Consider the following 22,743-nt stretch of genomic DNA (forward strand, 5'->3'; position numbering starts at 1 on the left):
GTGACCACTGCAGCCAATCCCTGGCCTCAATGGGCATATACTGCCCTGTGCCCTTCACTGGTAATGCTAGCGATTGGCTGCAGAGGTCACAGGTGCATGGTCAGAATACTATCACTTCAGTGCACAAGACTGGCAGGACCGGTGCACCTTTCCCCATAGATAACTACCAAGAGCAACACGCCGTCTGGCTGATACGGGGCGCCAGCAGGCAGCCACAGGGACCGGCCGAGGGCTCCACTATTAGTACTGCAGTTTCGCAAACCCCCTAGGCTTCGTTCACACCAGTGTCCTGCCGCCTATAACGGATCTATTGTACCAGGACCAGCGCCCGGGATTTATACTGGCTTCTGCCAGATCAGAGAACATCGGCAGAGCTCATCGGCGGCACGCACATCGGCAGAGCTCATCGGCGGCGGGCACATCGGCAGAACTCATCGGCGGCGCGCACATCGGCAGAACTCATCGGCGGCGCGCACATCGGCAGAACTCATCGGCGGCGCGCACATCGGCAAAGCTCATCGGCGGCGAGCACACCGGCAGAACTCATCGGCGGCGCGCACATCGGCAGAACTCATCGGCGGCGGGCACATCGGCAGAACTCATCGGCGGCGCGCACATCGGCAGAACTCATCGGCGGCGGGCACATCGGCAGAGCTCATCGGCGGCGCGCACATCGGCAGAACTCATCGGCGGCGGGCACATCGTCAGAACTCATCGGCGGCGCGCACATCGTCAGAACTCATCGGCGGCGCGCACATCGTCAGAACTCATCGGCGGCACGCACATCGGCAGAACTCATCGGCGGCAAGCACATCGGCAGAACTCATCGGAGGCGGGCACATCGTCAGAACTCATCGGCGGCGGGCACATCGGCAGAACTCATCGGCGGCGGGCACATCGTCAGAACTCATCGGAGGCGCGCACATCGTCAGAACTCATCGGCGGCGCGCACATCGGCAGAGCTCATCGGCGGCGAGCACACCGGCAGAACTCATCGGCGTCGCGCACATCGGCAGAACTCATCGGCGGCGGGCACATCGGCAGAGCTCATTGACGGAGGGCACATCGGCAGAGCTCATCGGCGGCACGTACATCGGCAGAGCTCATCGGCGGTAGGCACATCGGCAGAGCTCATCGGCGGCGGGCACATCGGCAGAGCTCATCGGCGGCACGTACATCGGCAGAGCTCATCGGCGGTAGGCACATCGGCAGAACTCATCGGCGGCGGGCACATGGGCAGAGCTCATCGGCGGCAGGCACATCGGCAGAACTCATCGGCGGCGGGCACATCGGCAGAGATCATCGGCGGCGAGCACATCGGCAGAGCTCATCGGTGGCGCGCACATCGGCAGAGCTCATTGGCGGCGAGCACAATGGCAGAGCTCATTGACGGAGGGCACATCGGCAGAGCTCATCGGCGGCACGTACATCGGCAGAGCTCATCGGCGGTAGGCACATCGGCAGAACTCATCGGCGGCGGGCACATGGGCAGAGCTCATCGGCGGCAGGCACATCGGCAGAACTCATCGGCGGCGGGCACATCGGCAGAGCTCATCGGCGGCGAGCACATTGGCAGAGCTCATCGGCGGCGGGCACATCGGCAGAGCTCATCGGCGACAAGCACATCGGCAGAACTCATCGGCGGCGGGCACATCGGCAGAGCTCATCGGCGGCGCGCACATCGGCAGAACTCATCGGCGGCGCGCACATCGGCAGAACTCATCGGCGGCGGGCACATCAGCAGAACTCATCGGCGGTTGGCACATCGGCAGAACTCATCGGCAGAACTCATCGGCGGCGGGCACATCGGCAGAACTCATCGGCGGTGGGCACATCGGCAGAACTCATCGGCAGAGCGCACATCGGCAGAGCTCATCGGCAGCGGGCACATCGGCAGAGCTCATCGGCGGCGGGCACATCGGCAGAGCTCATCGGCGGCGGGCACATCGGCAGAGCTCATCGGTGGCGCGCACATCGGCAGAGCTCATCGGCGGCGCGCACATCGGCAGAGCTCATCGGCGGCGGGCACATCGGCAGAGCTCATCGGAGGCGCGCACATCGGCAGAACTCATCGGCGGCGCGCACATCGGCAGAGCTCATCGGCGGCGCGCACATCGGCAGAGCTCATCGGCGGCGCGCACATCGGCAGAACTCATCGGCGGCGGGCACATCGACAGAACTCATCGGCGGCGGGCACATCGGCAGAACTCATCGGCGGCGGGCACATCGGCAGAACTCATCGGCGGCGGGCACATCGGCAGAACTCATCGGCGGCGGGCACATCGGCAGAACTCATCGGCGGCGCGCACATCGGCAGAACTCATCGGCGGCGCGCACAGCGCCTCGTAATAACCGAGGAATGAAAATATCATTTATTGTTCCTGCTATCTGCAGCTTCCGGGCACCAACATCTCTGTCCGCACCGGGGCTCAGGGCTCACAGCCTGCACTCCAGAAATGTCACAGTTGTCAGAAATCCGAGGTGATCGCTCAGGATCCGGGGAGATTGCTCAGTTTGATTCCTGCATCTTCAGCCGTCACCGACACCGACGGCAGCGCGCAATGTAAACACAACGTGACGTCACCGCGCTTCGCGTCACTGGAACGCAGCGTCGTCTGGGCGAGTTCTCCCGGCAGCTCTTTACGGCCGCATAGACTGCACGTGAGGTGGAGGTCAGAGCTGGGACCGGTGTTGGGGCAGCAGCAGGGGTTTATCGCGATAGTGGCTTCAGTGTCACGACATGTAGTAACCTGCATGTATTGTGTATCTGTATTGTGGTTGTTTGCAGGTTCTGCCTCTTCTGCAGCACATGAGGCATCGGGGGTCTCCAGGCTGATGATTATTGGGGGTTTTGTCCTTTGGGTGGGATTTTCTTCAGTTGTTGAGGGTAATTAATGTGTAATGGATGCTGCTTAGCTCTTCACTTTGGCACCATTGTCCACCTCTGCTTGCTTTCAGTGAATGGGAGAACTATGTTCTGGTGCTTTATGGGCGGGGTCTCGGCCCCTGTGTCCGGGCTCCACTGTCGCCCTTTTTGGATAGTTTCGGGGTCTCAGCAGAGCCCAGACACAGGGGCCGAGACCCCAAAACTATCCACAGGGGCAGACAGCAAAGCCCGGACACAGGGGCCGAGACCCTGAAACCATCCACAGGGGGCGACAGTCACTGATAGCAGAGCCCGGACACAGGGGCCGAGACCCCGAAACTATCCACAGGGGGCAATAGTCACTGATAGCAGAGCCCGGACACGGGCCGAGACCGAACAGAGGCCGACAGCAAAGCCCGCACACAGGGGCCGAGACCCCAAAACAATCCACAGGGGCAGACAGCAAAGCTCGGACACAGGGATCGAGACCCCAAAACCATCCACAGGGGGCGACAGTCACTGATAGCAGAGCCCGGACACAGGGGCCGAGACCCCGAAACTATCCACAGGGGGCAACAGTCACTGATAGCAGAGCCCGGACACGGGCCGAGACCGAACAGAGGCCGACAGCAAAGCCCGGACACAGGGGCCGAGACCCCAAAACAATCCACAGGGGGCGACAGTCACTGATAGCAGAGCCCGGACACAGGGGCCGAGACCCCGAAACTATCCACAGGGGGCGACAGTCACTGATAGCAGAGACTGAACAGAGGCCGACAGCAAAGCCCGCACACAGGGGCCGAGACCCTGAAACCATCCACAGGGGGCGACAGTCACTGATAGCAGAGCCCGGACACAGGGGCCGAGACCCCGAAACTATCCACGGGGCGACAGTCACTGATAGCAGAGCCCGGACACGGGCCGAGACCGAACAGAGGCCGACAGCAAAGCCCGCACACAGGGGCCGAGACCCCAAAACAATCCACAGGGGCAGACAGCAAAGCTCGGACACAGGGATCGAGACCCCAAAACCATCGACAGGGGGCGACAGTCACTGATAGCAGAGCCCGGACACAGGGGCCGAGACCCCGAAACTATCCACAGGGGGCAACAGTCACTGATAGCAGAGCCCGGACACAGAGGCCATCAGTGACTGTTGCCCCCTGTGGATAGTTTCGGGGTCTCGGCCCCTGTGTCCGGGCTCTGCTATCAGTGACTGTCGCCCCCTGTCGATGGTTTTGGGGTCTCGACCCCTGTGTCCGGGCTTTGCTGTCTGCCCCTGTGGATTGTTTTGGGGTCTCGGCCCCTGTGTCCGGGCTTTGCTGTCGGCCTCTGTTCGGTCTCGGCCCGTGTCCGGGCTCTGCTATCAGTGACTGTCGCCCCCTGTGGATAGTTTCGGGGTCTCGGCCCCTGTGTCCGGGCTCTGCTATCAGTGACTGTCGCCCCCTGTGGATGGTTTCGGGGTCTCGGCCCCTGTGTCCGGGCTTTGCTGTCTGCCCCTGTGGATAGTTTCGGGGTCTCAGCCCCTGTGTCCGGGCTTTGCTGTCGGCCCCTGTCGGGTCTTGGCCCGTGTCCGGGCTCTGCTATCAGTGACTGTCGTCCCCTGTGGATGGTTTCGGGGTGTCGGTCGCAGTCGTATTCCTCTCATGTTTGTCTGCCAGGTCCCCGCTGATTTCTCTTGTCTGTTCTCTGGTTGTCAGGTTGTCGGAGCATGGCGTCCGTCCTGTTCTTGAAGCTCTGCGTCTTCACTCGGCAGCATCGGGGGAGGATTCTCGGGGCGTCTTCTCTAGCTCTGCTTGCTGTGAACGTTTCGCACCACGTGTTCCCGGAACAGACATTCAGGAAGTTGTATCAGGCGTGGACGAGAGGCGAGCCGGCTCTGCTCAGCGAGCGTCTGCAGACCCTGCTCTGTGATGTCCTGGATGACGCCCACCTGTCCACCTCGGGTTTCACGCCCTTTGCGGCCTACGGCTTCCAGCCCGTCAGTGCCGGGGTCCCTTGCTTTCCCAGCGGCTGCTTGATTGGAATTCCCGCCAATTATAACAGTACGGAGGCGGATGGAGCCGGCACCGCGAACCGTCTGCTGGTGATTAATGGCCAGGAGGTGGACTGGGCCAGTGAACCCGGGATCCGGCTTAGAGACTCCCTGACCTTATCCATAGAGGCCCAGAAGTTCTCCTTGGCCCGGGAAGCTGTTCACGCCCAGACCAGTGGCCCCATCCTGCAGGCATCAGTAGCCCCGCTCTGCCTAACCAGCGTCTGTGTCTCCAGCGTGGCCTTGAAGCAGCTCCTCGGTCTGTACTCCGGACCCCTGGTATTGCGGGGGGTCTTCAATGTCCTGGCTGTTCTCCTGGGGTTTACGGGCTACTGTCTGTGTTACGATGCAGTCAATCAATGGCTGGACTACAGGTCAGACAGGAAGGCGGCCGCACTGTCTGCAGACTATGCCCGGGGTGGGCTGGAGTTCTACGAGAAGATACTGGCACGTAATAGGCTGCTCCGGGGGATTATGGGCAACCAGGGGGCTACCATGTACGCACCCAGCGGGAATCTGTTCCCCAAACATAAACTGAGACTGAAGCACGCCCCGTACACGTGCCGGAGAGACCGGATCCTGCACGCCCTGGAGAAGCAGGAGTGACGTGTCGTCCGGAGGTGGTCGGGCCGCTCCGCATGCTTCCTTGTAGGCGAATTGTATCAATTGATTGCTGGATCTGCCCCTAAATGTTCACTCACCGGATCTCAACATCCTCACCGTCCGGGACTGGGCTGCAGAGGCCGGGACCACCCAGGCGACGCCCGTCCGTCCTGATATAGAGGAGCGTCTGCCCTGCTTGCTGTCTGTGAATAGCACCCGTGGCTCCACATCTTCTGAGATCCATCATTCGCACAGCTGCTCCCGATCCCCCGTTTGCGCGAGTCTGACCCTGACACATTGTAGGGGTTTGTGGCCATTTACCAAGGAGCCTCCATAGATGCGTGATGTCATACAGCGAAGTGGCTCCTGCGCGGCGGCCTTTCTGTCACGTGACCCGCGCTGCGGCCGTTCTGTCATGTGACCGTCGAGGCATCACCCGATCTGACACAATAAACCTTTATTTTCTACGATTCATCATTTATATATTGTTCTGATAAATACCTCGGCTTTGTGCATGTCGGAAAAAGACGGCGGAGGCCGGAGAGCGTCCACAGCCTCATTATAGTCCATTGGATTCCTGTGTTATTGGGGTTACGGCACAAACCTGATCCAGTTCTCAGCGGAGAGCTCTGTGTGTGTGAACTCAGCCTTAGATGCATCGTCTACTGGAGGGTAAAGTAGTCATAAACCCGCTACCTCCCCATGCTTTACAAAGCAGCTCTGCTCTATTAAAGGGGTAATCTGGTCGTGCTCTCTTCTGCATTGGGGGGAAACATTACGTCTTCTGATACCGCTTGGCTCAGGTCTCAGACACCTGCTGCTCCAGTATACAAGACGGCAGATATCTGAAGTCATGATGATACTGCCCGATGTGGATGCTGGACCTGATGACCCACTTAAGGCATAACTGATCAGCTCCGCTGTGTATTGGAGTCTACGGTACTCTGAGATCCACCTCCTGTCTCATTAACTCGGCTGCTGCTCTGACCCAATGGAGGATAAGGGCAGATACATATAGGTGCATCTCATTAAATTAAAATATCATCAAAAAGTTCATTTATTTCAGTTCGTTCAGCGTGATTACACACAGAGGGATCTATTATATAGAGTCATTACACACAGGGATCTATTATATAGAGTCATTACACACAGGGATCTATTTCAAGTGATATATTTCTATTAATGTTGATGATTATGGCTTACAGCCAATGAAAACACAAAAGTCATTATCTCAGTAAATTAGAATAATTAACAAAAAACATCTACAAAGGCTTCCTAAACGTTTTAAAAGGTCCCTTAGTCTGTTTCAGTAGGCTCCACAGTCATGGGGAAGCCTGCTGACTTGACAGATATCCAGAAGGCAGTCATTGACACACTCCACAAGGTCCCGGAGTCTGGAGGAAGAGTGGAGAGGCCACAATCCAAGCTGCTGGAGGTCTAGTGTGAAGTTTCCACAATCAGTGATGGTTTGGGGGGCCATGTCATCTGCAGGTGGAGGTCCACTGTGTTTTATCAAGACCAAAGTCAGCGCCGCCGTCTACCAGGACATTTTACAGCCCTTCATGCTTCCCCCTGCCGACAAGCTTTATGGAGATGGAAATGTCATTCTCCAGCAGGACTTGGCCCCTGTCCACACGGCGAAAAGTACCAATACCTGGTTTACACACAACAGGATCACTGTGCTTGATTGGCAGCAAACTCGCCTGACCTTAACCCCATAGAGGATCTATTATAGAGAATCTATGGGGTATTGTCAAGAGGAAGATGAGACCCCAGACCCCACAATGCAGACGAGCTGAAGGCGGCTATCAAAGCCACCTGGGCTCCATAACCCCTCAGCAGCCACAGGCTGATCCCTCCATGCCACAGGCTGATCCCTCCAGGCCACAGGCTGATCCCTCCATGCCACAGGCTGATCCCTCCATGCCACAGGCTGATCCCTCCATGCCACAGGCTGATCCCTCCATGCCTCAGGCTGATCCCTCCATGCCACAGGCTGATCCCTCCATGCCACATTGCCGCATTGATGCAGTAACTGATGCACAAGGAGCCCGACCAAGTATTGAGGACATTTACTGAACAGACATTTCGGATTTTAAAATCATTTTTCAAGCTGTTGTTATAAAGTATTCTAATTTACTGAGATAATGACGTTTGTGTTTTCATTGGCTGTAAGCCATAATCATCAACATTAACAGCAATAAACAGGTGAAATAGATCCCTCTGTGTGTAATGACTCTATATAATAGATCCCTCTGCGTGTAATGACTCTATAATAGATCGCTCTGTGTGTAATGACTCTATATAATAGATCCCTCTGTGTGTAATGGCTCTATATAATAGATCCCTCTGTGTGTAATGACTCTATATAATAGATCCCTCTGTGTGTAATGACTCTATATAATAGATCCCTCTGTGTGTAATGACTATAGAATAGATCCCTCTGTGTGTAATGACTATATAATAGATCCCTCTGCGTGTAATGACTATATAATAGATCCCTCTGTGTGTAATGACTCTATATAATAGATCCCTCTGTGTGTAATGGCTCTATATAATAGATCCCTCTGTGTGTAATGGCTCTATATAATAGATCCCTCTGTGTGTAATGACTCTATATAATAGATCACTCTGTGTGTAATGACTCTATATAATAGATCCCTCTGTGTGTAATGACTCTATATAATAGATCCCTCTGTGTGTAATGACTCTATATAATAGATCCCTCTGTGTGTAATGACTCTATATAATAGATCCCTCTGTGTGTAATGACTCTATATAATAGATCCCTCTGTGTGTAATGACTCTATATAATAGATCCCTCTGTGTGTAATGACTCTATATAATAGATCGCTCTGTGTGTAATGACTCTATATAATAGATCGCTCTGTGTGTAATGACTCTATATAATAGATCGCTCTGTGTGTAATGACTCTATATAATAGATCGCTCTGTGTGTAATGACTCTATATAATAGATCCCTCTCTGTGTAATGACTATATAATAGATCACTGTGTGTAATGACTCTATATAATAGATCCCTCTGTGTAATGACTATATAATAGATCACTCTGTGTGTAATGACTCTATATAATAGATCCCTCTGTGTAATGACTATATAATAGATCACTCTGTGTGTAATGACTCTATATAATAGATCCCTCTGTGTGTAATAACTTTATAATAGATCCCTCTGTGTGTAATGACTCTATATAATAGATCCCTCTGCATGTAATGACTCTATATAATAGATCCCTCTGTGTGTAATGACTCTATAATAGATCCCTCTGTGTGTAATGACTCTATATAATAGATCGCTCTGCGTGTAATGACTCTATATAATAGATCCCTCTGCGTGTAATGACTCTATATAATAGATCACTCTGCGTGTAATGACTCTATATAATAGATCGCTCTGCGTGTAATGACTCTATAATAGATCGCTCTGTGTGTAATGACTCTATATAATAGATCGCTCTGTGTGTAATGACTCTATATAATAGATCCCTCTGTGTGTAATGACTCTATATAATAGATCCCTCTGTGTGTAATGACTCTATATAATAGATCCCTCTGTGTGTAATGACTATATAATAGATCCCTCTGTGTAATAACTATATAATAGATCCCTCTGTGTGTAATGACTCTATATAATAGATCCCTCTGCGTGTAATGACTCTATATAATAGATCCCTCTGTGTGTAATGACTCTATAATAGATCCCTCTGTGTGTAATGACTCTATATAATAGATCGCTCTGCGTGTAATGACTCTATATAATAGATCCCTCTGCGTGTAATGACTCTATATAATAGATCGCTCTGCGTGTAATGACTCTATATAATAGATCGCTCTGCGTGTAATGACTATATAATAGATCGCTCTGTGTGTAATGACTCTATATAATAGATCGCTCTGTGTGTAATGACTCTATATAATAGATCGCTCTGTGTGTAATGACTCTATATAATAGATCGCTCTGTGTGTAATGACTCTATATAATAGATCCCTCTGTGTGTAATGACTCTATATAATAGATCCCTCTGTGTGTAATGACTCTATATAATAGATCCATCTGTGTGTAATGACTCTATATAATAGATCCCTCTGTGTGTAATGACTTTATATAATAGATCCCTCTGTGTGTAATGACTCTATATAATAGATCCCTCTGTGTGTAATGACTCTATATAATAGATCCCTCTGTGTGTAATGACTCTATATAATAGATCCCTCTGTGTGTAATGACTCTATATAATAGATCCCTCTGTGTGTAATGACTCTATATAATAGATCGCTCTGTGTGTAATGACTCTATATAATAGATCGCTCTGTGTGTAATGACTCTATATAATAGATCCCTCTCTGTGTAATGACTCTATATAATCCCTCTTTGTGTAATGACTCTATATAATAGATCACTCTGTGTGTAATGACTCTATATAATAGATCCCTCTGTGTGTAATGACTCTATATAATAGATCACTCTGTGTGTAATGACTCTATATAATAGATCACTCTGTGTGTAATGACTCTATATAATAGATCCCTCTGTGTGTAATAACTATATAATAGATCCCTCTGTGTGTAATGACTCTATATAATAGATCCCTCTGTGTGTAATGACTCTATAATAGATCCCTCTGTGTGTAATGACTCTATATAATAGATCCCTCTGTGTGTAATGACTCTATATAATAGATCCCTCTGTGTGTAATGACTCTATATAATAGATCCCTCTGTGTGTAATGACTCTATATAATAGATCCCTCTGTGTGTAATGACTCTATATAATAGATCCCTCTGTGTGTAATGACTCTATATAATAGATCCCTCTGTGTGTAATGACTCTATATAATAGATCCCTCTGTGTGTAATGACTCTATATAATAGATCCCTCTGTGTGTAATGACTCTATATAATAGATCCCTCTGTGTGTAATGACTCTATATAATAGATCACTCTGTGTGTAATGACTCTATATAATAGATCACTCTGTGTGTAATGACTCTATATAATAGATCCCTCTGTGTGTAATGACTCTATATAATAGATCCCTCTGTGTGTAATGACTCTATATAATAGATCCCTCTGTGTGTAATGACTCTATATAATAGATCGCTCTGTGTGTAATGACTCTATATAATAGATCGCTCTGTGTGTAATGACTCTATATAATAGATCGCTCTGTGTGTAATGACTCTATATAATCCCTCTGTGTGTAATGACTCTATATAATAGATCCCTCTGTGTGTAATGACTCTATATAATAGATCCCTCTGTGTGTAATGACTCTATATAATAGATTCCTCTGTGTGTAATGACTATATAATAGATCACTCTGTGTGTAATGACTCTATATAATAGATCACTCTGTGTGTAATGACTCTATATAATAGATCCCTCTGTGTGTAATGACTCTATATAATAGATCCCTCTGTGTGTAATGACTCTATATAATAGTTCCCTCTGTGTGTAATGACTCTATATAATAGATCACTCTGTGTGTAATGACTATATAATAGATCCCTCTGTGTGTAATGACTCTATATAATAGATCCCTCTGCGTGTAATGACTCTATATAATAGATCCCTCTGTGTGTAATGACTATATATTAGATCCGTCTGTGTGTAATGACTCTATATAATAGATCCCTCTGTGTGTAATGACTCTATATAATAGATCCCTCTGTGTGTAATGACTCTATATAATAGATCCCTCTGTGTGTAATGACTCTATAATAGATCCCTCTGTGTGTAATGACTATATAATAGATCCCTCTGTGTGTAATGACTCTATATAATAGATCCCTCTGTGTGTAATGACTCTATATAATAGATCCCTCTGTGTGTAATGACTCTATATAATAGATCCCTCTGTGTGTAATGACTCTATATAATAGATCCCTCTGTGTGTAATGACTCTATATAATAGATCCCTCTGTGTGTAATGACTCTATATAATAGATCCCTCTGTGTGTAATGACTCTATATAATAGATCCCTCTGTGTGTAATGACTCTATATAATAGATCCCTCTGTGTGTAATGACTCTATATAATAGATCCCTCTGTGTGTAATGACTCTATATAATAGATCCCTCTGTGTGTAATGACTCTATATAATAGATCCCTCTGTGTGTAATGACTCTATATAATAGATCCCTCTGTGTGTAATGACTCTATATAATAGATCCCTCTGTGTGTAATGACTATATAATAGATCCCTCTGTGTGTAATGACTCTATATAATAGATCCCTCTGTGTGTAATGACTATATAATAGATCCCTCTGTGTGTAATGACTCTATATAATAGATCCCTCTGTGTGTAATGACTCTATATAATGGATCCCTCTGTGTGTAATGACTCTATATAATAGATCCCTCTGTGTGTAATGACTCTATATAATAGATCCCTCTGTGTGTAATGACTCTATATAATAGATCCCTCTGTGTGTAATGACTCTATATAATAGATCCCTCTGTGTGTAATGACTCTATATAATAGATCCCTCTGTGTGTAATGACTCTATATAATAGATCCCTCTGTGTGTAATGACTCTATATAATAGATCCCTCTGTGTGTAATGACTCTATATAATAGATCCCTCTGTGTGTAATGACTCTATATAATAGATCCCTCTGTGTGTAATGACTCTATATAATAGATCCCTCTGTGTGTAATGACTCTATATAATAGATCCCTCTGTGTGTAATGACTATATAATAGATCCCTCTGTGTGTAATGACTCTATATAATAGATCCCTCTGTGTGTAATGACTCTATATAATAGATCCCTCTGTGTGTAATGACTCTATATAATAGATCACTCTGTGTGTAATGACTCTATATAATAGATCCCTCTGTGTGTAATGACTCTATATAATAGATCCCTCTGTGTGTAATGACTCTATATAATAGATCCCTCTGTGTGTAATGACTCTATATAATAGATCACTCTGTGTGTAATGACTCTATATAATAGATCCCTCTGTGTGTAAGGACTCTATATAATAGACCCCTCTGTGTGTAATGACTCTATATAATAGATCCCTCTGTGTGTAATGACTCTATATAATAGATCCCTCTGTGTGTAATGACTATATAATAGATCGCTCTGTGTGTAATGACTTTATATAATAGATCCCTCTGTGTGTAATGACTCTATATAATAGATCACTCTGTGTGTAATGACTCTATATAATAGATCCCTCTGTGTGTAATGACTCTATATAATAGATCCCTCTGTGTGTAATGACTCTATATAATAGATCCCTCTGTGTGTAATGACTCTATATAATAGATCCCTCTGTGTGTAATGACTCTATATAATAGATCACTCTGTGTGTAATGACTCTATATAATAGATCCCTCTGTGTGTAATGACTCTATATAATAGATCCCTCTGTGTGTAATGACTCTATATAATAGATCCCTCTGTGTGTAATGACTCTATATAATAGATCGCTCTGTGTGTAATGACTTTATATAATAGATCCCTCTGTGTGTAATGACTCTATATAATAGATCACTCTGTGTGTAATGACTCTATATAATAGATCCCTCTGTGTGTAATGACTCTATATAATCGATCCCTCTGTGTGTAATGACTCTATATAATAGATCACTCTGTGTGTAATGACTCTATATAATAGATCCCTCTGTGTGTAATGACTCTATATAATAGATCCCTCTGTGTGTAATGACTCTATATAATAGATCCCTCTGTGTGTAATGACTCTATATAATAGATCCCTCTGTGTGTAATGACTCTATATAATAGACCCCTCTGTGTGTAATGACTCTATATAATAGATCCCTCTGTGTGTAATGACTCTATATAATAGATCCCTCTGTGTGTAATGACTCTATATAATAGATCGCTCTGTGTGTAATGACTTTATATAATAGATCCCTCTGTGTGTAATGACTCTATATAATAGATCCCTCTGTGTGTAATGACTCTATATAATAGATCGCTCTGTGTGTAATGACTTTATATAATAGATCCCTCTGTGTGTAATGACTCTATATAATAGATCACTCTGTGTGTAATGGCTCTATATAATATAGGAGTTTCACTTTTTGTATTGAAGAACCGAAATAAATGAACTTTTTGATGATTTTCTAATTGGTGAGATGCACCTGTAGACTATAATGGGTCCGTAAACACATGCAGCTCTGCTTATTCCCATACAAGTTACAGCCTCCACTCTCCCCCCTCTTTACTGGTGCTCATGTGCCTGTGGGGTCTGACGTATTGACTATTATATAACAGATTACTCCACGTATCATAAAGTATTCTGCCGGATCCATCCACGTTTCTGGAACATTCCCCGGTGGCCGTGTGACCTCATTATTACAGACACATCGGGGATACGTGTGACAATCCTGCTCCATCAGGAGGACGGGGATTAGCAGCTAAGTACGTTCCCCTCCCCCACGCCAACCGTGACCCTGAGAAGAGCTGACAGCGAGCGGAGAATCCGCCAAATTATTGATACGTTACAGATATTATATAACACCGCTGGGGCTCATCTCTGCTCAACACGAACGCAGAAAATCAACGGTCAGAAGCCGATAAAACATTTCCAGTTTCCAACACCTCTGCTTGCTGTCAGGGAATGGAAACAATGAAACCCTGGTCCTTTTTACATAGTTAAAGGGAATCTGTCCCCCCCTGGGAGATATCTGACCTCTACTATGGGCATACAGGTGATAGAAATGTAACTCTATACCTACCTGTATGGCCATAGTAGAGGTCTGATGGGAGTCTGTCCCCCCTGGGAGATATCTGACCTCTACTATGGACATACAGGTGATAGAAATGTAACTCTATACCTACCTGTATGACCATAGTAGAGGTCTGATGGGAGTTTGTCCCTCCTGGGAGATATCTGACCTCTACTATGGCCATACAGGTGATAGAAATGTAACTCTATACCTACCTGTATGGCCCATAGTAGAGGTCTGATGGGAATCTGTCCCCCCTGGGAGATATCTGACCTCTACTATGGCCATACAGGTGATAGAAATGTAACTCTATACCTACCTGTATGGCCCATAGTAGAGGTCTGATGGGAGTCTGTCCTCCCTGGGAGATATCTGACCTCTACTATGGCCATACAGGTGATAGAAATGTAACTCTATACCTACCTGTATGGCCCATAGTAGAGGTCTGATGGGAATCTGTCACCCCCTCGGAGATATCTGACCTCTACTATGGACATACAGGTGATAGAAATGTAACTCTATACCTACCTGTATGGCCATAGTAGAGGTCTGATGGGAATCTGTCACCCCCTCGGAGATATCTGACCTCTACTATGGGCATACAGGTGATAGAAATGTAACTCTATACCTACCTGTATGGCCATAGTAGAGGTCTGATGGGAGTCTGTCCCCCCTGGGAGATATCTGACCTCTACTATGGCCATACAGGTGATAGAAATGTAACTCTATACCTACCTGTATGGCCCATAGTAGAGGTCTGATGGGAGTCTGTCCCCCCTGGGAGATATCTGACCTCTACTATGGGCATACAGGTGATAGAAATGTCAATCTATACCTACCTGTATGGCCATAGTAGAGGTCTGATGGGAGTCTGTCCCCCCTGGGAGATATCTGACCTCTACTATGGCCATACAGGTGATAGAAATGTAACTCTATACCTACCTGTATGGCCATAGTAGAGGTCTGATGGGAGTCTGTCCCTCCTGGGAGATATCTGACCTCTACTATGTGCATACAGGTGATAGAAATGTAACTCTATACCTACCTGTATGGCCATAGTAGAGGTCTGATGGGAGTATGTCCCCCCTGGGAGATATCTGACCTCTACTATGGACATACAGGTGATAGAAATGTAACTCTATACCTACCTGTATGGCCATAGTAGAGGTCTGATGGGAGTATGTCCCCCCTGGGAGATATCTGATCTCTACTATGAGCATACAGGTGATAGAAATGTAACTCTATACCTACCTGTATGGCCATAGTAGAGGTCTGATGGGAGTCTGTCCTCCCTGGGAGATATCTGACCTCTACTATGGGCATACAGGTGATAGAAATGTAACTCTATACCTACCTGTATGGCCATAGTAGAGGTCTGATGGGAATCTGTCCCTCCTGGGAGATATCTGACCTCTACTATGGGCATACAGGTGATAGAAATGTAACTCTATACCTACCTGTATGGCCATAGTAGAGGTCTGATGGGAATCTGTCCCCGCTGGGAGATATCTGACCTCTACTATGGGCATACGGGTGATAGAAATGTAACTCTATACCTACCTGTATGGCCATAGTAGAGGTCTGATGGGAGTCTGTCCCCCCTCGGAGATATCTGACCTCTACTATGGGCATACAGGTGATAGAAATGTAACTCTATACCTACCTGTATGGCCATAGTAGAGGTCTGATGGGAATCTGTCCCCGCTGGGAGATATCTGACCTCTACTATGGGCATACGGGTGATAGAAATGTAACTCTATACCTACCTGTATGGCCATAGTAGAGGTCTGATGGGAATCTGTCCCCGCTGGGAGATATCTGACCTCTACTATGGGCATACAGGTGATAGAAATGTAACTCTATACCTACCTGTATGGCCATAGTAGAGGTCTAATGGGAGTCTGTTCCCCCTCGGAGATATCTGACCTCTACTATGGGCATACAGATGATAGAAATGTAACTCTATACCTACCTGTATGGCCATAGTAGAGGTCTGATGGGAATCTGTCCCCGCTGGGAGATATCTGACCTCTACTATGGGCATACGGGTGATAGAAATGTAACTCTATACCTACCTGTATGGCCATAGTAGAGGTCTGATGGGAGTCTGTCCCCCCTGGGAGATATCTGACCTCTACTATGGACATACAAGTGATAGAAATGTAACTCTATACCTACCTGTATGGCCATAGTAGAGGTCTGATGGGAGTCTGTCCCCCCTGGGAGATATCTGACCTCTACTATGGACATACAGGTGATAGAAATGTAACTCTATACCTACCTGTATGACCATAGTAGAGGTCTGATGGGAATCTGTCCCTCCTGGGAGATATCTGACCTCTACTATGGGCATACAGGTGATAGAAATGTAACTCTATACCTACCTGTATGGCCATAGTAGAGGTCTGATGGGAGTCTGTCCCCCCTGGGAGATATCTGACCTCTACTATGGACATACAGGTGATAGAAATGTAACTCTATACCTACCTGTATGACCATAGTAGAGGTCTGATGGGAGTTTGTCCCTCCTGGGAGATATCTGACCTCTACTATGGGCATACAGGTGATAGAAATGTAACTCTATACCTACCTGTATGGCCATAGTAGAGGTCTGATGGGAGTCTGTCCCTCCTGGGAGATATCTGACCTCTACTATGGGCATACAGGTGATAGAAATGTAACTCTATACCTACCTGTATGGCCATAGTAGAGGTCTGATGGGAGTCTGTCCCTCCTGGGAGATATCTGACCTCTACTATGGACATACAGGTGATAGAAATGTAACTCTATACCTACCTGTATGGCCATAGTAGAGGTCTGATGGGAATCTGTCCCCCCTGGGAGATATCTGACCTCTACTATGGGCATACAGGTGATAGAAATGTAACTCTATACCTACCTGTATGGCCATAGTAGAGGTCTGATGGGAGTCTGTCCCCCCTGGGAGATATCTGACCTCTACTATGGGCATACAGGTGATAGAAATGTAACTCTATACCTACCTGTATGGCCATAGTAGAGGTCTGATGGGAATCTGCCCCCCTGGGAGATATCTGACCTCTACTATGGGCATACAGGGGATAGAAATGTAACTCTATACCTACCTGTATGGCCATAGTAGAGGTCTGATTGCAGAGAACAGTGTTTTTATAAAATTGGTTTTCACATGCTCGGCGCACTGTGACTCCCCGGCGCCTGCGCACTAGAACACTGCAGAAACAAACGAGGGCGCATTCGTGGGAAGTGAACTGCGTCCAGACGGCTGCGACTTGTTTGTACGATAAGGAGCTGACTGTTTCTCATCCTTTTTTGATCAGTGCAGAAAAAAAAACGTTCCAGGCTTCTTCTGCCCACGAACAGTAAAACATGGTCACGTCTGTTACAGAAGTGTCTCCATTTTTTTTGAGCACGCTCACATGTGAACCGTCCCATAGACTACGGCAGGTCTGTGCATGAACACATGCAGGAATCACAGACGTCTGAGTGCAGCCCAGGGGCACAATTATTTCTGCGTTTAAGTTGTTGTTTTTTTTCTATTATGTATTTTTTTGCGCTCTTGAAGTTTAGTTGAAAGTCGCCTAATGCTGTAAAACGTTGCACGTTAATCTGAATAAAAAAATAACCAAAAGCACTCACTGGGTGAAGTAATGTACATATGTAAAAAACTCTAACTTTTAAAAAAGTTAGAACTGAAGAATTAGTTGAGACCGTTGCATTAGTTATTTGTGCCCACGGTGATGAAAAATAAAGGTGCAAAGAGCTTAAAAAAAAGATGAAAAACAGATAATGAATTAAGCAAAGAGACAAAAAGGCTCAAAATGTGATGAATCGGCCTCCGGTGCAGAACTCGCTGTTCAGCGTGTGCTGGTGACTACTCTCGTTCTCCTAAGCTTCCCCAGAACGTCCGGCCTCCGACTATATTCGAGCCCCCTGGGTGCGATCCATGGCCTCCTCACTGCCAGGATGATGTTAGGAGGCCATCTGTCGTGGCCATGGGGGTAACGGTTACAAGACCTGTGGCCGGACTGTTACTGGTGGCTGTTTGGCACAGAGGAGGGCCCCTTTACTACAACCCCCCCCATCATGGCTGAGCGCCCCCATACGCTGCTGCAGCCATGGCAGATCATGTCTCGGTGACATTTAGCGGACGCAGTAACGTTTCCAGACTCCGCTCACGTGTTGCTCTTTATTAATCAGATGATCACACGTATTGATGGTTGTATGTAATTTATAGAAGCAGAATTACAGGGGCTGTAGGTAATGGGGGGCTCAGTCGGCACTTGCTCTACACCCGGTGACAATACATATGGACGGGCTTGATCAGGATGAGCGAGCCCCTGCAATTATGGTTGCAGAGCGTTTTCCAGTGCAGAAGCCCCTTATTGTTGAGGTGGGCTTCGTAGCAGGAGTCGTACCACCAGCCGCCGCCGTGCTTATTGGCGCAGTTTGTATTGTAGAGCCGGTCGTTGTCGTCGTCGTGGGTCGAGAACCTCATGTTGTCGTGTAGGTTTTTGTGGGTCCCCGATGACATTGAGTCGCCGGCGTCACCCTCGTACGTCCCCAGCCTCAGGCGGTACTTGTCCGCAGCGTTGGTCAGGTAGAAGCTGTCGTAATCCGCCGTCCTGGTCCTGTTCTCAGAATCCACCAGGAGGAACCGGACTTTGCTCCACTTCTGCTCCGTTAACAGATTGATATAGTGATTGCCGAGGTAATGGTCCAGCTCAATGTTCCCGAAGCCGTACTCGTACCCCGTCCACCGTTCGCTCCAGGTGATTTTGGTGCCGAGACTGTTCCTCTGGATGACGGTCCAGCCCCCGCAGTCATACATGTAGCACTGGACCACCAGATAAGCGGAGCCCGCCGGCTGGATCACGTAGACGCCGCTCTGCCTGTGCCCCAGGAGGTAGAGATCATCACAGTCCCTGGTGAAAAAGACTGAAAGACACCAAAACTAATGAGAGTCCACCAAGGACCATCACAGCACAAGTATTACATGACGTTATGTGCAGGGGGGTCCGAAGACCACTCTCCAGAACAATAAGAATGGACCCTCCTGTCCTCAACACCCAGACGTCAGGTGTCTAGAGGGGTCCGTCATGGAGAAGAGCTTAGTATCCGCTCAGACTGGCCCCAATGAGCTACAGGGGGCGCTCTATACTGAAGGATGGGGGGAGTTGCACCATCATTATCTCCTATGTAGGATGAGAACCCGGTAATGGACGGACATCGGACCCTCCTCAGGGCACCGATCCATTAATCAGGATGGCCATAAGACGTCTCGCATCTATTAACCCAACACAGACCAAAAATTCTGGACAAACACAACTATTTACTAATGTTAAAGGGGCTTTTCTGATTTTTCTATGTAAAACTTTGGGGTCAGATCTCTGCTTGCTGTCAGCTTGTAAAAACACATTTACTTACATTTAGGGACTGAAGAACGAGTCCTCCTTGTAATACGAGAAAAAAAATCTCATCATGCTGCGAGTGGCCGCCTATATCGGACGAGACAAGTCAATGGGTGCAAGAAAAAAAACGGACGGCGCACGGACCACCCGATTGTTACGGATACATTACCATTCTGTAACGTAGAACACTGTAAATGATTGCAGAATAATAGCTGCTCACAGGGGATTGCCGGTAACAAACCCTCAGCTGTGAGAAGCATTGGGTCTGGACAAGGTATCAGAATCTGCCCAGAAGCAATGACTGTTCCTCTCTCACTGTCAGCAAGCAGAGATCTTAACAACAATGAGAAAACACAAAGGGGCTGATCCATTAAGACGGGAGTTCTGGATGAAGGGGCCGTGGTGGGGTAAAATGCACCAAATTCATTATGAGGGACGCGTCACTTAATAAATTCGGCGCACCACCCCCAGAAATGCTGCTGCAGTCAGGGACTGGAGTAACCTTCCTAGAGAAAGTTACATCAGTAAAGTGGCGAAATCTTCTGATGAGTTTGTCAGCAGGGCCCCGCCGCCCCTGTCCCACCCGTCCTGTGGCCACTGGTGGAGCTGGTCAGGACGGGCGTAAAAACTGACCTAAAACTGTAGAAAGTGATTTACTAGTAATGTACAGAACCGTGCAAAGGTTTTAGGCGGGTGAGACAAAATGCTGCAGAGGAAGAAAGTTACCAAAACTAGAAGCTTTAATAGTTTTATCAGTTAACAAAATGTAAAGTGATAGAAGAAAAGAGAACAGATCCCAGATCTCCTATCATCCGGCCAATGTCAGTATGAATGAGGAGTCCTGGGGGTGATCCGGCCCCACAGAGCCCTGATCTCCCATCATCCCGTCTGTCTGGGATCACATGAGGAGACAGAAGGATCCGCACAAGAATCATACACCGGAGATCTGGGGTCAGTGCTCCAAGATGTCTGGAAAACCTCCTGCCGAGATCCTCCATAACCAGTGTACAAGTGACTAGAAGTGATGGGCGGTTACCAGATACTGATGATGGAGGTGACGGGCGGTCACCAGATACTGATGATGGAGGTGACGGGCGGTCACCAGATACTGATGATGGAGGTGACGGGCGGTCACCAGATACTGATGATGGAGGTGACGGGCGGTCACCAGATACTGATGATGGAGGTGACGGGCGGTCACCAGATACTGATGATGGAGGTGACGGGCGGTCACCAGATACTGTGTGGGAACAGCATGTGGCCCTTTCTGTGCGGCCGCCTCTCCTTCGGGCACTCGTGCAGCTGCACACAGTATGTCCGCCTGTGATTGATGGACCGGCCATTGGATGACTACACTCCACACCCAGACTCGTGCAATCTCTTCCTAGTGAGGATGTTGGGGGTCTTACCTTTCCGCTGTCGCAGATCTTTATAGTTGATAATGGTGCTCACGTCATCAATCATTTTGATATTAGCAATCAGTGGATTTGCCATTTGTTTGTGATCGTTATCCTCATCCGTCCAGGAGACTGAGACACCCGACAGCATCAAGCAGCAGTAGGTCCACAGCTTTGCCTGCAGCATCCTGGCACTGGGAGATCCGGGCCAAAACACTCAGACATGTAAAAAAAAATCCTTTTATATCCGGTCATTAAGGGACCGGTCATTACGAGTCCTCCAGCTGCAAAGTGTGACCCAGCCGGGAATAAAACTCATGTAACGCCAGAACAAATATCCCTGTGTGGGCGCCAAGGCTGCATCGGGAACAAACACGTGTGGATCCGCAGATTGGACGTGGCTGATGGGTTGGGGTCGGCGCCGTACCTGACACCTGGCGGGTGGGGAACTTTTATTTTCTGAGAACCTGGTAAAAGTTTATTAGTTCATTACACAGATTTACGAGACATTTCCGTCTGCTGCCAACACCTACAGGGTAAAGAATAATGAAGCTTTTCCCCAATTGACGAGTCATCTCCTTCCACGTCTCCAGAATCTGCCCTTCATCATCATCATCCCCAATCTGCTGCCTATCTCCATCGACAGCACCGCTCCAATCTCTAGAAGTCACTCCAGGTTACCTTCATTATATGTTAGAGCTGTGTGTAGTCAGAAATCGTCATCTGATTCTTTTTAGGCCCAAAGTTCTACTCTGTCCCACCCTCATGCTTTACACTGCAGCTCTGCTCTATACTGGAAAGCTTTTTATCAGTAACGTCAGCTTATCTGCACTGTCTGCTAGAGTCTGAGGAAGCATAACATTTATCTGCTGTTTCATCCGAGGCTCAGGCTGTTGTTCTGTTTCTTTTCCATACTTTACACTGCAGCTTTGCTCTGTGACATGGAACTTGGCTGCATTGTCTAATCTCTCTTTTGTATAGTTGGAGACAAAACCTTCTATTCTGTTGCATGCTGATGCTTTACACTGCAGCTCTGCTCTGTAATGCACACCCATGTTACGTTCAGTGACTCCAGCTTTGCTGCATTGTTTGCTGCAGTCTCTGCTGGCTTAGAATTAATCTGTTTCACCAGTGGGTTAGTTAGACGACTGGTCACTCGGCCCGTCTATACTTTACACTGCAGCTCTGCTCGTGCAGATCGGTTTCTGAGTATACGGTGCCTGCAGACGAGCGAATGAAAAATTATATACAGAAAACTAGGACCATTTTTTCTCATTTTCACCAGATGACACGGGGGCCACACAGTGGGGGCAGTAATAGGGACAAATAGGGCAGCCACCCAATAGCAGCAATAGAGGAGGACGGCTCTGAAAGTGATAAATTAATTTATTTTCCTCACTTATATAGCGTCATCAATTCCACAGATTTACAGACATTATCGGCACTGTCCCCATTGGGGTTCACAATATACATTCCCTGTCAGTCTTTGGAGTGTGGGAGGAAACCGGAGAACCCGGAGGAAACCCACGCAAACACGGGGAGAACATACAAACTCCTTGGTGGGATTTGAACCCAGGACCCCAGCACTGCAAAGCTACAGTGAAGAATGTGTCTGTGTAATAAAGTCTGCGGCTGGAAGAAGTCATCGTGGCGGTCTGGCAGTCTGCGGCTGGAAGAAGTCATCGTGGCGGTCTGGCAGTC

General features: G+C 47.8%; 2 protein-coding genes across 2 annotated transcripts; one reads left to right on the forward strand and one right to left on the reverse strand.

The window, feature by feature from the left end:
• The first annotated feature begins 2,579 nt into the window (after nucleotides 1–2,579).
• Nucleotides 2,580–5,976, forward strand: TMEM177 (transmembrane protein 177). Its single transcript, XM_073645711.1, has 2 exons — nucleotides 2,580–2,672; nucleotides 4,567–5,976. Exon 2 carries the CDS (start codon nucleotides 4,578–4,580, stop codon nucleotides 5,505–5,507), a length of 930 nt encoding a protein of 309 aa, XP_073501812.1. The 5' UTR covers nucleotides 2,580–2,672; nucleotides 4,567–4,577; the 3' UTR covers nucleotides 5,508–5,976.
• Nucleotides 5,977–18,409: 12,433 nt separating this feature from the next.
• LOC141160906 (fibrinogen-like protein 1-like protein) lies at nucleotides 18,410–21,342 on the reverse strand. Its single transcript, XM_073645713.1, has 2 exons — nucleotides 21,055–21,342; nucleotides 18,410–19,172 (listed from the first exon to the last, which is right to left on the reverse strand). Exons 1-2 carry the CDS (start codon nucleotides 21,227–21,229, stop codon nucleotides 18,523–18,525), a joined length of 825 nt encoding a protein of 274 aa, XP_073501814.1. The 5' UTR covers nucleotides 21,230–21,342; the 3' UTR covers nucleotides 18,410–18,522.
• Between the last annotated feature and the right edge of the window lie 1,401 nt (nucleotides 21,343–22,743).

The sequence above is a fragment of the Phyllobates terribilis genome, unplaced genomic scaffold, assembly GCF_046119375.1.
Source record: "Phyllobates terribilis strain yellow unplaced genomic scaffold, ASM4611937v1 Scaffold_9__5_contigs__length_417890890, whole genome shotgun sequence".
Lineage (NCBI taxonomy): Eukaryota > Metazoa > Chordata > Amphibia > Anura > Dendrobatidae > Phyllobates > Phyllobates terribilis.

Coding starts and splice junctions, on each gene's coding strand:
- TMEM177 (XM_073645711.1), top strand. CDS start 4,578: ATGGCGTCCGTCCTGTTCTTGAAGCTCTGCGTCTTCACTCGGCAGCAT.
- LOC141160906 (XM_073645713.1), bottom strand. CDS start 21,229: ATGCTGCAGGCAAAGCTGTGGACCTACTGCTGCTTGATGCTGTCGGGT. Junction 19,173..21,054: donor AGATCTGCGACAGCGGAAAG/GTAAGACCCCCA, acceptor GGTGTCTTTCAG/TCTTTTTCACCAGGGACTGT.